This window comes from Neophocaena asiaeorientalis, unplaced genomic scaffold, assembly GCF_003031525.2.
Source record: "Neophocaena asiaeorientalis asiaeorientalis breed wild unplaced genomic scaffold, Neophocaena_asiaeorientalis_V1.1 scaffold684, whole genome shotgun sequence".
NCBI lineage: Eukaryota > Metazoa > Chordata > Mammalia > Artiodactyla > Phocoenidae > Neophocaena > Neophocaena asiaeorientalis.
In genome coordinates, this window is record NW_020174048.1 from 1052932 (window position 1) to 1067232 (window position 14301).

General features: G+C 50.7%; 1 protein-coding gene across 2 annotated transcripts in view; it reads right to left on the bottom strand.

Annotated features, from left to right (window-relative positions):
* Positions 1 to 14301, bottom strand: part of ARHGEF7 (Rho guanine nucleotide exchange factor 7) — a 71750-nt gene that overhangs the window by 48077 nt on the left and 9372 nt on the right. For both annotated transcript variants that reach the window (XM_024754037.1, XM_024754036.1), the window contains exons 4-5: positions 14234 to 14301; positions 2968 to 3056 (exon numbers count right to left, since the gene is read on the bottom strand). The exon at positions 14234 to 14301 is cut by the window's right edge and continues 14 nt beyond it. In XM_024754037.1, coding sequence (XP_024609805.1) covers positions 2968 to 3056; positions 14234 to 14301 — 157 coding nt within the window. The remainder of the gene's footprint in view (positions 1 to 2967; positions 3057 to 14233) is intronic.

The window sequence follows — 14301 nt, forward strand, 5'->3', positions numbered from 1 at the left end:
AGTCTACCGTCAATTTAAAACTGCCCTAAAATAATAAAAGTCCTATTCAACAAAGTGTCCAAAGAACTAAAGAAAACTATGCTTAAAGAATGTTTTAAAGTATAAGAACAACGACTCAAACACAGTCTGTACTGAACTATAAAAATAATCAAATGGAAGTTACGAATTGAATGGTAGGCACTCAAGATCAGATCTGAGCTAGCAAAAGCAATAATTAGCAAACACAAAAAACTCCCTGGAACGGAAGGGAAGAATGAAGAAAAATGGACAGCACCTCAGAGACCTGCAGAAGGCCAGCATGTCTGCCAACACGTGCAGGGGGCGGGGGGCCTGGTCCCGGAAGGGGAGGAGAGAGAGGTGACGAACGGCCATAAGTCACTAGGAGCCACTTCCTGCTCCCCAGTCTTGGCCATCACATGACGGCGGAACTTGCTCACGGCCTCGTGACCGCCACGTGCTTGTGCCTCCACCTAGAATGCTCTCCTGTGCTCCCCACTGACCCCAAGTGGAGATCTAAATCTTTCACAGATCATCAGCCCACAGTGGTCTCACCTCCTAGAAAGCGTTCTTATCTCTCAGTGGGGTTAAAGATATCTGTACTTCTGCAGTTTTCTGTGAAAACAAAACTACACAAGGAAGTGCGAAAAGTTTAACACATTATCTATTCTATTTGTTCTGCGTGTCATACTGTGCCCCACATTTTACTTTTCTGTATAATTTATAAATATGGAATTCAGGAAAGCTGAAACTGACTCCTGGCTTCGTCACTAACCAGTTCTGTTCACTGCAAAGTGAGAGTGCTATATGCCGAAAGATGGTTCCCGCGAGCTCTATACGTCGATGTCCGTCACGACCGCAATTTTAACATGCGCTGTTCATTCATAGAGCTTTAGGTAAACAACCGTTTGGATGTGATTCTGAAGCCAAGGCGTTTCCCCATCATCCAGAATGAAAGAGTTGGCTGACTCCAAGACAACAGCACATGTGACACAAAGGCTCTTCTCCCTGTGTAAGCGCAGTTAAAGAAGGAAATCTAAAGCAGCACTGGTTACGTTTCAGTCCAGAGAGGACCGCACGACACACAGTGCCGAAGAAAACAACCCACCAGGGTTTCTAGAAAAGCACGGCTACCTACTTTTACAAAACACCCAATGGAAGCAGGGTCCCCGGAGACCAGCGCAGTGCTGCTGGCACCAGTTCACACAGCACCGACTGCTTTCCTCTGATACAATTATCTGGACAGGCACCAGTGCAAGAGGAGGCTCTCCCTCTGTGGCACATCACTGTGGATGAGGAGTGCAACCCCCCCCCGGAAAAGAAAGCAACGCCTCACCTGAGAATGTGCACGAAGAAAAGGCAGCTCCGTAAGTTGAAAGTTTTCCCCCTAACAAACCCTGAAGCGGCACAGGACCCCACACATAACACATTCCACGCACTGAAGAGCACACATGTGGGCAGAGCCACGTCCCAGGAACAAACCCCGAAGAGACAAAGATTCGAATGAGGAGGGTTTGGAGAGCAGAGCTCGGCCAGGAAAGGCAGGCGCCCTGAGCCCGCGGGACACAGGTGTGCTCTGCCAGCGGGGGTCGGAGTCCAGATGAGGCCAGTGAAGAGCGCTAACGAGAACGGGGACAGACCAGCGAGATGGTGGAGAGATTCAAGGGAAGGAGGTGACCAACACAAGGAGAGGGGAGGCTACGGGCCACCAGGGGTGCGCTCAGCGGCCTGGCGCACGGAGACCGGGCAGCAGAAGAGGTACAGAAGTGAAGTCCTGCAAAGAGGAGGCCACGGATCGGGGGCAGGTGTTGAGAGGAAACACCGACAGGGAGGGGTTCCTGCCGTTCTCTTCACCGCTGCGTAAGCAACACCTTTAGCAGGGCCTGGCAGAGCGAGCCCCTGACAAATCCTTAAGAAATGAACGAGGGTCCCCAAGGCCAACTTGCGCTGCAAGATTTGGGGGCAAATGCGTAGGAGAGAGCTGAGCGCGCAGCCCCAGGTCACTGGTTCAGGTCTGCACGACTCTGCACCATCTCTTCATAAAAGCACCGGAGACGGAACGCTCGTGATGAAAGGGCTGCTGCCAGGAAACGCTCAGCAGCCACTACTTTACTTCAGATCCTCAAAGGTCTCGTGGCTCAGATTTACATCTCCAATCAAGAAAATAAAGAAGACTGGCAGTGGGGAAAGAAATAACTAAGTAAGTGCACACTTCCCACAGAATTCAAAACATAGCTGTGTTTAGAAAGTTCACCTTGCTGGCTTATCACACCAGGTAGATATACACCGGCAATGTAAAATTTACCCAAATCTAGACTATCATTTCCCATTTCCAGCAGATGGAACAGTTCAGGAAAAAGGAGGTTTGGATTAGATATTAGATTTAATGCCACAGGTACTTTTTAAGCTCACAAACTGCTCAAGTTTCAAAATGCAGCAAATTTTAGGATTCTGAAACCCTTGTCTTCACTAGGTACAATGTCTAGACACTCTCCTCTAATTTCATGCTATTTGATATATATACACATATCAATCCCAGAAAAGACTACGTTAACATACAAAATGAACTAGAAACTGTACTGATCTGGAAAACTGACCGTCTACTCCCAATATGAGTATAATGGCCTCTGACGCACATAAAACCTGTAAATCACGTGATGCACCTTTTAGAATCCCAGTGTTGAAGAGCTGTAACCGCACGGGGAAATAATCACAGCGCCCAGCTCTGCAATAAGAACAGGGTACTACTCCACACATTCATACAAAACTACAAGAGTATTACAGAAATACGTAGAGGTCAGGAGGAAACAGAGCAGAATAGTAACAGTGGTTGTATCTGTGTGGCGGATGATACGTGATTTTTATATCCTTCCTCCCTCTCTAGGCAGTTTACCTACATTCTACACTGCTCAGTTTTAGAGACATTCAAAAAAACAAGTTATTCTTCAAAACTGTTTTGCGATTACTCACCACGTTGTAATAGCTTTTGTTAATGGCAGTTGTATCAAATCCTTTGGGAGGGCTCTTCAAGGCTCCAGATTTGGGTGACACGGGCTTTTCTGAAATAAAGACGTAGGGCAGGTTTAGGGCTCCACCCTAGAGAGGACCACGCGCGGCAGCCCCGCACGACCCCAGCTTCTGGGCCCAAATGAGCCCCCAGTCCAACGGGCGGCGGGACAGAAGCCCATGCAGCCAGCAGGCCCCCAGCCCCATCTCCACCACACGGTCGGCTCCCTGAGCTCAGAGGCCTCCACAGCCGTGCCTCCAGCCCGTCCTCCCAGCCCAGGCTGAAAATCTGACAGATTATGCACCACTGCTGTCAACAAACAACAAAGAACTAATCTATACGCTACACATGCAGCTCAGGCGTGCAGTACGGGTGAATTATTAGGCCCAGAGCATCAGAGACAACGTTGGCAGACACGTAACAATATTAAGACATCAAGACCCACAGGCTGGACTGTATTTGGAGGGATCCAGGTCACTCAGGATGCAGAAGTCCCTCTAAACAAGGGCAACAGACAAAGAAGGAAAGCCACCCCACACAGGGCAACAAGAAAGAACCTCACTGCCTTAGGAGCCTCCACACCAGGGACGACAAGGAAAGCGGTCACGGTTACTGCAAGGATTCAAGTACTGAACATTACATGGCTTTCATCCAATTCAAGAGAGATTTATTCAGAATAGGTACTGAAGAAGCGCTTGCCAACTGATTCCTTGGCACTCGTGTGTGTGTGTGTGTGTGTGTGTGTGTGTGTGTGTGTGTCTGTCACTGAGGTTCCGTGGGGAGGGTGTGTCTGTCACTGAGGTTCCGTGGGGTGCGTCTATCACTGGTTCTCCAAGGCTACATCAGAGTGGGGCTGGTGGGGAGGAAAGGAGAAACTGTGATGAGCACTGCCTGGGGGCCTCTTCCTCCCTTGCCCCCTCTGCAGGGTCCTGCTGTACACATGGCTGCCGGGGCCCCTCCGGCGTGTTAGGTAAAAGGATGCTGAGCACACCTGTCCAGAATCTCTCCCTTTAGGCAGCATTTCCCTCCCACCCCAAACACTCCTGAGCTCCGGGTCCCTAATTCCAACTGCTCAATATCTCCATTATCTTCTCAGCAACAGAAACCCCAAAAATGCCCAAAGCAAAACGTACTGTCTCTATCTGTGGGTCCCCCTCCTCCTATGGAGCTGTTTACCTAAATCTTCTTTCAATGCCTCATTGTAAGGGCTTTCCAAACAGCTGAAAATAACGAACAAAACAGAAGATGTTATTCCTAGTCGAAAGAATTCTCTCTGCCCATGGGATGGAAGCAGAACTCCACAGAAAATAAACTACTTCTAAACCATGAGAAATACAAGGAGGAAAACCAATCTAGTCTAGCTAATACACTTTGCTTCCCAATCTTGTAACTGCAGCTAAGCATTTAACTGTGCAAGAAAAAACTACGACGTTTCCATCCGAAGAAAACAATGCCTTTTCGTCTTTAAAATCTGCAATTTGGGGGAAGCATATGCAACGACAGTAAAGGGAGGTGGCTGAAGCCTAAATTACCGCCCCGGGGATCATAAACAGCATGTGGAGGAAGACACACAGCAACACGGGCGCAAGCAAGGTTAATTCATGAGAATGACTTGAATCTGCTTTAGATTTTGTAAAAGCAAATAACTTGCCAACTGCCTCATTTTACGTAAACTTAAGACATACCTCACAACATCACGGTTAATAAAATTCAGTCGATTTACTACGAGAACTACAAGGAAGAAGCTTTTTCAAAAGCAAGCTCCAATCAACTAATATTCTATAAAAATAAGGGACAGGCAGAAGAGACCCAGACAAATCAAGGTTTAAGTCCAAAGAGGTTGTCTTTTCTCCCTCAGAAAAAGGAAGCATACAATGTGCTGGTCGCTAAACGGAAACTTCTGGGCTGGGAGGCATCACGAACACATGCCCGAAGCCTTGGGTCCAGACGCTCAACGAGCTGTCACACGAAGGAGCCGCCAGCACGCCCTCTGCAGAAGGTGCGACTGCCGCCGTGCCACCTGCGGGAGACCCGGGAGGGCAGCGCTGGCTAGCGCTCCAGGCCCAGGCTCCAGGGACAGTCGTCCGTGGTGGCGGGGCGAGGAGAAGCGCAGGACCCCTGCGAGCCTCGGGTGGCCTCTAGCGCCTCCACCAGAGAAAACTTTGAAGTGTCAGTGCAACATAACAGAGGTCAGGTCATGGGCACGCATAACAGAGGAAAATGCACAGGAAACATATTAGAAAATACTCAGCCTTCCCCGTACCCTAAGAAAAACAAGACATTGTTCTGGCCCATCCAATGGCTAAAACAGATTCCACTCGCTGGGACGAGGTGGGGGAGCCAGGAAGACAGCACAGCGCCACCTTCCAGGGCCGACGGACGCAACGCGTGCCCCCATTTCTCGCAATAAATGTTCAAAAACGCCGATAACAATAGAAGCTAAACACAGATGTGCTAAACAAAGAGGGGGATGGGGACCACCCCCACCAGGTGCCCAAAGTAAAGGAGGCCGCAAAGCACAGGCAGTGGTGGGAGCTGCCCTGGGGCCGGGCTGCAACCAGTGCTGTTACAGGACTGCCCCGTCCCACCGGGCGGAGCTCTGGTGACCCGCATGGCTAATGAAAGAAAGCCTAGAGATTTCTGTCCGCCGGCCAGAGAAGCAACTAGGAAGTGTGCTGGCCACTCAGGGATGGGGGACACAGCCTGTGAGAAACCAAACCAAGGCTGACCCTGCCAAGCATGCAGTCCAAGGCCACACCATCTCCTGCAGGACCACCAGGATTTGCCAAGGGCAAGAAAGCTCTCGGGGCCCGGAGGAAGCCAATGTCAGCTGTCTCTGTAGGTACTTCTGCAACCCAGGGTACAGAGGTACCCACTGAACAACCATCCATCAAAGAGCAGTCCATAAAATAAAGCACAAGCTCATGAAGAATGAACCACCAAGAGAGTGTAAACAGAAAACATACGAGGGAACCAGTCCCCGAGATGTAGAAATTAACAGGATAATCTAGGAGGCGGTACAGCAAATGTGCTTTAAATGCCTGGAAAGAAATTAGGACCATAATGAATTAAAAAGGCATCATGAAAATGAAGAGCATCCGGAAAAGAATGTAACAACTTCTAGAAATGAATACGATGGTCACTAAAACGAAAATCTTGGTGGACAGGTAAACAGGGCAGTGAGGAGGGAACAGGGAAGGGAAAGATCTGAGGAATGGACTCCAAGTGAGTGTGGTCCAGTGAAGCAAAGAAACGAAAGCATGAAAAGCGGATTAAAAGCCACGGAGGGTAAAATCTAACCGGATGTTCAGGAGACAACAAAGCAAACGAGCAGGCAGCGTTACTTTCCAGAAACAGCAAGTTCTCGCGTCCTGGGCTAGGGCAGCACGGCAGCCCTACACAGTCACCCCTCCACCCCCAGGGGGCCGCCCTGCCGCTGGCGATGCTCCCAGAGGCAAAGGCAGTCACACCCCGGCCACCTCAGGGCCCAGCTATCGTGGGCTTTTCTTCCGCCTCTTTCTGGAAGGGTAAGGGCTCCCTCTCGTCATCCCTCATTTCCCTCTGCCTCTCCTGTCCGAAGGTTTCACAGCTCTGCTTTCTGCGCTGGTGGCGGCCCTCCCGCCAGGCTGTGTGCACTGACCCCTCGGAGCCCACGGGCGACGCTCAGCCCTGAGGACAACTCCAACTCTGGCTCCCACTTCTGAGTCCCCGCTGTTTGTCACCCGGCCTGGAAACCATTCTCCCATCCCCGGTCAGGCTCCCCAGGGGTTAGGCCCCATGGTCACTGGTTTCTGTGCTGCCAGTTTCGTCAACCCCGTACTCCTTCCTATTGGCTTTCAACTGCTGAGCGTCTTCCTGGTTCATTTAGCGACAATCTGTCCCTGTGGACTCTCCTGAACCTCGGTCTGACCCTCTGTTACAGAGATCTCCAAGTGTGCACCGGAGTGGGGAGAACCCCACACACGTGTGCCCCTGCTGAGCCTGCACCCCGGCTGCTCTCATACCCTCTTTCCTCATGGAAGCCTCACAGCAAAGCCCACCAACACTTCCGTGTCCACCCTACTCAGAGGGATCTCCTCTTTAATTAAAATCCCAACATCAGGCACTTATCACACCTGACAAATTCCTAATAATTCCTTAATATTATCTGATGCAAGTCCATATTCAAATTTCCCGGTCGGTTACAACATGACTTTTGTAGTTGGCTTATCTGAATTAGGAACTAAATAAGATCTACACCATGCATGGGGGCTGCTCTGCCCTAAGCCTTCTTTATCCTCTCAAAGCCCCTCCTCTCTTTACTTAACGCCAGCAGGGAGCACAGGGCACCGCCCCCTTCCCCATCACCCATGCTGCCCAATTTTCTATTCAGGGGACCTCAGGTAGGCTTCCCGATTTATGGGTAGACATTCTGTTGTTTTTTCACTGTTGTTCCCCCAGTTCCCACAACAGTGGCCACTCAAGTAAATATTTGTTGAATGGACGTTGGCTGTGATTTTAGAACTGAGTGCAATCGTTAACAACCTTGGAGTATGAAAAACAGAATGCAAAGGTGGAAAAAGGTCAAGGGTAAGTCCTCGTGTTACAAAGAGGGGCATCAAGAGATGACTGTCAATGTCCGTGGACATGAAATAAAGGATACTGGTTAGCATTCCTGCTAAAGGGAACCAACAGGAGAGAGGGCAAGGGAGGACAAGTCAGAGAGAAAGTCTGCAGGACACCAATCAGGCAGAGAAGTCCCACCACACACAGGAAGGGGCTGCGCGGAGAAGGCAGCTCATGGCGGGGGCCGGGGTCTCCCAGGGGCGAGGGCCAGGAGGGGGGGAGGGGGGAGCAAGCGACCTCTGCTCGTCACCCCATCGGCTTTTCTGTCCCACATGCTCTGTTTTCACATGCCTGGATTACTTTTAATGTAATATTTCACAAATAAAACTTTTTTTAAAAAGAGCATCTCTATTACTGAAGACTATGGACCCTGACCCCAAACTGCTACAGGATAGTTGACCCATGGGCGTGTCCTTGAACCAGGGGGTGTTAATCACGGTCACGCTCACAGAACACGCCCTACAGTGCCCAGTAACATCGGTGTTCGTGTGAGCGTGCGTTTATTATGTTACTCTAGAGGGACACTCACTTCCACATTCCAGAACAAATTACCAACCCCCTAACCGCAGGCCGCTCTGTACATATGTGAGGTTCCCCACACGCCCCAGAGGTGCCAGGCTTACACTTTATAGTCTCCCCACCCAAAACATGTGCATCAGGAAGAGAGAGCATGGAGAGGCACAGCCCCATCCCGGGTGCCTTCAGAAACAGAGCACCACGTGCACCCATGCGCAGCGTGTGCACGCACACGCCCAACCCATCCCATGCCAAAGAAGGGGGGAGGGCAGAGGCTTTTCCCTGCCACACTAATGAAACAAGGTTCTGTGTCACCCTGTCCCTCTCCCTGCACAGGTTACATTTCTATCAAACGCTGCTCTTTCACAGCCAGAGTAATAACTGCGTCCAAAATCCAGCTTGCACTTCACGTCACTTTAGTATGCCAAAAGTAAACAGAAAATACTGGAAAACGAGAAACTTAGGAAGTGGCAGTGTGAATGCTCATTAAACATCACACTGCAAGTGAGAGGAGCAAGTGAGAGTCATTTAAGTTCCCACATCACTGCCAAGCACGGCTCATGACTCAGCACCCCGAGCTCACCCGATCCTAAAGGAACATTGCCAAGAAGTGCCTTCACTGTCCACTGATGAGAAGTGGGAGGAAGTAAACTCAGCGCATCAGAAAGAACCACTTAAAAGAAACCTGGTGCACGAGGTGCACACGTGAACCGGGACTCGCGAGCATCCCGAGCCCACGGGTGCCCCCAGCAGCAGCCCGGCCACGGCAGTGCTCACGTTCTAACCCACGGGAGACCCGGCGCGTCCGCGTTCCCTGACGGAGGGCAGCAGCAGCGCCGCTCACTACAGAGCCGGCCTCCTGGCTGCTTCCCTTCCATCTCTCTCGAATTTAAGAAACTATCGCACGTGCGTGTAAAATACACATCTACATCTGTGTGAATAAAATGAGTTTCACGTATTCAGGAAGAACACCCAGTGCGTTTGCAGCAAAATGTGAAATATCCTCTGGCAGACTCTTGGAAGAGATCTGTGTTCAAGGAGGGAGTATTTCAAACAAGAAACCACACACAGATCCAAGACACAAACACGCGGGGTGAAGCCTGACCAGAGCACTGCCACCTCCGGCCACAAGGGGGCAGGCGGCCGCGGCCGCGCACACGCCCCGCCCGAGAAGCCGGACAGAAGCTGGACACTAGAGAACTCACCCGGAGACGTGCAGCCCAGGGGACATCACGGAGAAGGAATCTCAGCTTTGTTTATTCGATAAAAATATTAGTAAATCAAATCAAAATTTAACGCCGAAGAGAAACTCACTGTTTAAAGGAAGTCGCTGTTTGTCTTTGGTAAGGAAATGACCCTGACATGATGGCCAGTTAGAGAAGTCTGTATGTTGGGACCTGGTACATTTTCTTTACAGAAAATTAAGCATTAATGACACTGTGAATTACAACACTTATGCTAAACTTGCTCTTTCAAAAAGGAAACCTATTCCAAAATCAAAAAGCCACGTTAATTACTAAAAAAAACGCAATACAGAAATGTTTCCCTCTCAACTGTTACAGAGTGATACGGTAAAAACATGGTTTCACGTCTTTCCTTCTCAAATGCCCACGTTTAAAATCAGACAGGGACAGCTTTCCTTAGAATATACTGGAGTAACCTGAGGACACCCGGGATAGAAACTTACCAAAAGAGGTTAGTCCTTTGGTTCAACAGTCAAATAAAGAATACTCAGCATAACAGATCACCAATTTAAGCAAATATGTTATTCCCTATATTTTAAAAAACAAACAGGAGAAAAAGGAAAGTTTTCAAAGTTACTTGGGTCTCAGTTTGGTATGAAAACTAGGGATTCCATGTGACCCCTGCAAACAGCCCTTGGACAACAATGCAGTTACGCACATACAATGAAAAGGGGTCTCTCCCTCTCTCTCTCTCTCTCTCTCTCTCTCTCTCTCTCTCTCTCTCACACACACACAAACACACACACACACACACACACACACACACACACACACACAGAAACACAGGATTAAGACACAGAAAGAGGAATTTTAGGCGGAACAAAGTGATGCAGTCACTCCTGATGCAGGTAAACACTCATAAACATGCAATGGCTGCTTCTCCTTAGAGCCACATCTGCCCCCCTCGCCACCCCCGGCTCTCAGCCCCAAAATCCCCCTCCAAAAGTGGGGCTGAGAGCAGAACACTCATGCCAGGCTGCTAGATGCTCAGAGGCCAACAGCTGTGAACAACCCGCCACCACAAATGACACTGACCACACTCACACATCCACCTGAAAACAACAGACGGCACTGACCATACTCTCATCCACCTGAAAACAACCCTCTGGGACTATCTTTTCAATGTAATTTTCAAAGGTTAACTTTGGAGAAATACCTGAAAAGGAAAAATTCATTTGCACTCTTACTATGGTGACTCAAAATCAGACCAGAATTCCCATTTAAATGAGCTGCGCACAGCGAAATTCAAGAGGCACAGGTTCAACAGACGCCTGCGCAATCAGCACGTTCCACTCTTTATGGCTTTGCCACCACCAGCCCCGTGACCCCTGAGGACGTGCCCATCACCAGCTCCATGACCCCCTGAGGACGTGCCCACCACCAGCTCCGTGACCCCCTGAGGACGTGCCCACCACCAGCTCCGTGACCCCCTGAGGACGTGCCCACCACCAGCTCCGTGACCCCCTGAGGACGTGCCCACCACCAGCTCCGTGACCCCCTGAGGACGTGCCCACCACCAGCTCCGTGACCCCTGAGGACGTGCCCATCACCAGCTCCGTGACCCCTGAGGACGTGTGTACCCTATGCCCTGAATATCCCAACAGTACTTATCCTCTGGAGTTGTGGTGAGGACTGAAGTCACAGATGAAAAGCACTTTCTACAGGAACCAGAACATCAAAACTTGGCTATTATTGCTAACTGTGTTATTATGATCATGAAAATATACTGCTTTTATTATCAACAAGAGAACGGTATCAACTATAGAAAAGGAGCAACAATGAGATACCACTTTACACCCGTTAGGATGGCCACTATCAAAAAAACAAAACAAAACAGAAAACAACAAGTGTCAGCAAAGATGTGGAGAAACAGGAACCCCTGTGCATTGCTGATGGGAATGTGAAATGGTGTAGCTGCTGTGGAAGCAGCACAGCAGTTCCTCAAAAACTGAACATAGTCACTGCTGTATGAGCCAGCAATTCCACTCCTAGGAATATACCCAGGAGAACTGAAAGGACTCAGGACAGACATCTGTACAGCCATGTTCACGGCAACATTATTCACAAGAGCCAAAAGCTAGAAACAATCCCAAAGTCTAGGAACAGAAGAATGGATAAACAAAATTCGGGTGTGAAGTAAAAACACGTACACACGTGTACTGGTCTCTGCCCCCGGTTCCTGGCACGAGGCTCCTGAAGCCCTCGGACCGTCCTGGCGAGGCCGTTGGGAGCATCTTCTGTTCTAACACTAGGTCTCCGACCCTGTTCCTGACACACAGTCCCTAAACCCCCTGGAGTTTCCTGGGTGACAGGGGCGTCCTTTGTTCTCATGAGGCGACTCCAGGGGGGCTCCTGGATGGCTCCTGGTCACCACAACGACCAAGCCGTGATTGGAAGCTCGGAGCTTCCAGCCCCGCCCCATTCTCGGGAAGGAAAGAGGGCTGGAGACTGAGTTAACCATCACTCATGCCTCTGTGATGAAACCTCCGTAAAATCCCAACCGCGTGGGGTTCAGAGAGCTTCCAGGTCGGGGAACACACCTACGTGCCAGGAAGGTGGCACCCCAACTCCAAGGGGACAGAATCTCCCGCGCCTGGGACCCTTCTGGGCCTCGCCCCCTGTGCCTCTTCATCCGGCTGTTCATCTGTGTCCTCTCCTCCGGGATAAACCAGGAAACCTGAGGAGCGCTCCCCCCAAGTTCTGTGAGCCCTTCCAGCAAATTCTCAAACTCTAGGAGAGGGTCACAGGAACCCCAATTTACAGCCAGTTGGTCAGAAGCCCAGGTGGCAACCTGGGGCTGGTGGCATATGAAGTGGGGTCAGTCTTGTGGGCCTGAGCCGTCAACCTCTGTGACACTGACCCCAGGCAGAGGCTATCAGAACCGAACTGAACTGCAGGACACCCAGCTGGTGTGATCCAGTGGCGTGATGTGTGGAAAGCCCACACACTGGTGTAAGAAGTGCTCCAAGTGTGGCGGCAGTGTGAGAACAGAGGAGAAACACAGAGGTGTGAGGCTTTATCAGCCGCATAACCATACAAGGGCGTATTATTCAGCCTTAAAAAGGAGTGGAATTCTGACACACACACTACAACACGGGTGAACCCAGAAGACATGCTGAGTGAAATAAGCCTGTCACAAAAGGACAAATCATGTATGATTCCCCTAACATGAGGCTCTTAGGAGTCAAACGTCAGTCGAGACAAAGTCGCATGGGGACTGCCAGGGGCTCAGGGGAGACAGGAATTGTTTAATGGGTTGAGAATTTGGGAAGATGAGAAAGTTCTGAGACGGACGGCGGGATGGCTGCACGGCAACGTGAGCGTGCTTAGTGCCACTACACTGTACACGTCAACATTTTTTTAAAGCGGTTAAAATGGTCAATTTTACATTATGGTAAATTTTACTACAATCTAAAAAAGACAGAAGAAGCACGTGTTATTCCCCCCCCAAAATCCAACACCGGAAACCTTTACCAATCAGGGCTGCAGGCTGCCTTATTAAAATACTTACGGTTTGGTGTCACTGCTAGGAAAATACTCGTTTTATCAAAACTGTCACGTTCACTTTTAGACAGCTCTTCTTCTTGCTACCTCAAAAAGCCAAAGAGCAGCAATTGGCGCTCCCCGGGCTCCTGCTCTGTGCCACCAGGCCCGCAGCACAGGCGCACCAACGCGCACGAGGGAGCCCCGCTGACCCCACGAGGGAGCGCCGTCCCCGCACGCTAACCTGAAACGCCCGCGGGCCCCGGGGCTCCTCCCCGTGCGGAGCCGCTCCCATCACACTCCTTCCACGCGGCCCTACCCGCACCGCGGACCACCACCACTCTCCCCAGGCAGAAGCAGAACACCGCAGCACACGGCAAGGCCTTTCCAGACGACGGACGACATGCAAGTCAAGTCACAGCAGACTCGGCCTGCAAATCCTTCCCCACCTCTGCATCTCCGGCCACCCACTCTTCCCTTTAAGATGCTGGTTCTGAAATCTCACTCATCAGAGCGCCTACACCCCAGCTCCATATGAATACAAACATATACACATACACAGATGAACCCATGAAGGCAAGGACTACATGACTGCACTGATAAAACCAGCAGTCTCTATCGATAAATTAACGCTGCTTCAGGGAACGAGGGACTACTGGGCAGACGTGCTCAGGAGGCCTGCCATTCCCCCCTGTGACGCCACGCAGGACAGCACCACGCACACACACGCAGAGGCCGTGCGCCAGAACTTCCACATCCATACCGGAGTGACACAAATCACAGATCCCGGGCCGCAGAGGGAACCTGCGATTCCACGACGCGAATCTAAGCAGAAATGAAAACAGTGCCGGTACCACTCACTATTCCCTCGCAAAACAAGATAAGCATCTGAGTGCTTTTTTAAATTCAGGAATGTTAAGTCATTGCAGAAGCCTGAGGAAAGCGATGCATTTAAAATGCTATTATTAGCACAAAGAAAAGGACAGAAATCACTTAACTGTACATGACGGGCAAAAGCACCCACAGCAAGAAACCCACCACACCAAGAAGCCACCACAGCCTGCGGGACAGAGCCAGCTCTCGGTCCTGACAGCAGCCCTACAAAGGGCGATAAAGTTTACCTTATGTAGAAGCATAACCACAAAACCAAACCCCAACAGATTGGAGCTGTTTCTCCTTACAAAGGGAAAATAACAGAGTAAGCCTCTATTTTAAAGTGCTGATGTCGCAACGGAATGAAGAGCTAGCCTGTGACCGTGCAGCCCTTTCCCCAGCGCGGGGGCAAACACCACTCCCCCTCGCAGAAAGGACACGGGAGACCGGCCCCGCCCAGGACAGGGGGCACGTGCCCTGCCTCCCGCTCCCCCCGCCGGCCACTCACCGCTGGGCTTGATCTCGCGCACGTAGTTGCTGGGGAACCAGCCGGTCCTGCCGCTGTGCGTGCCCTCC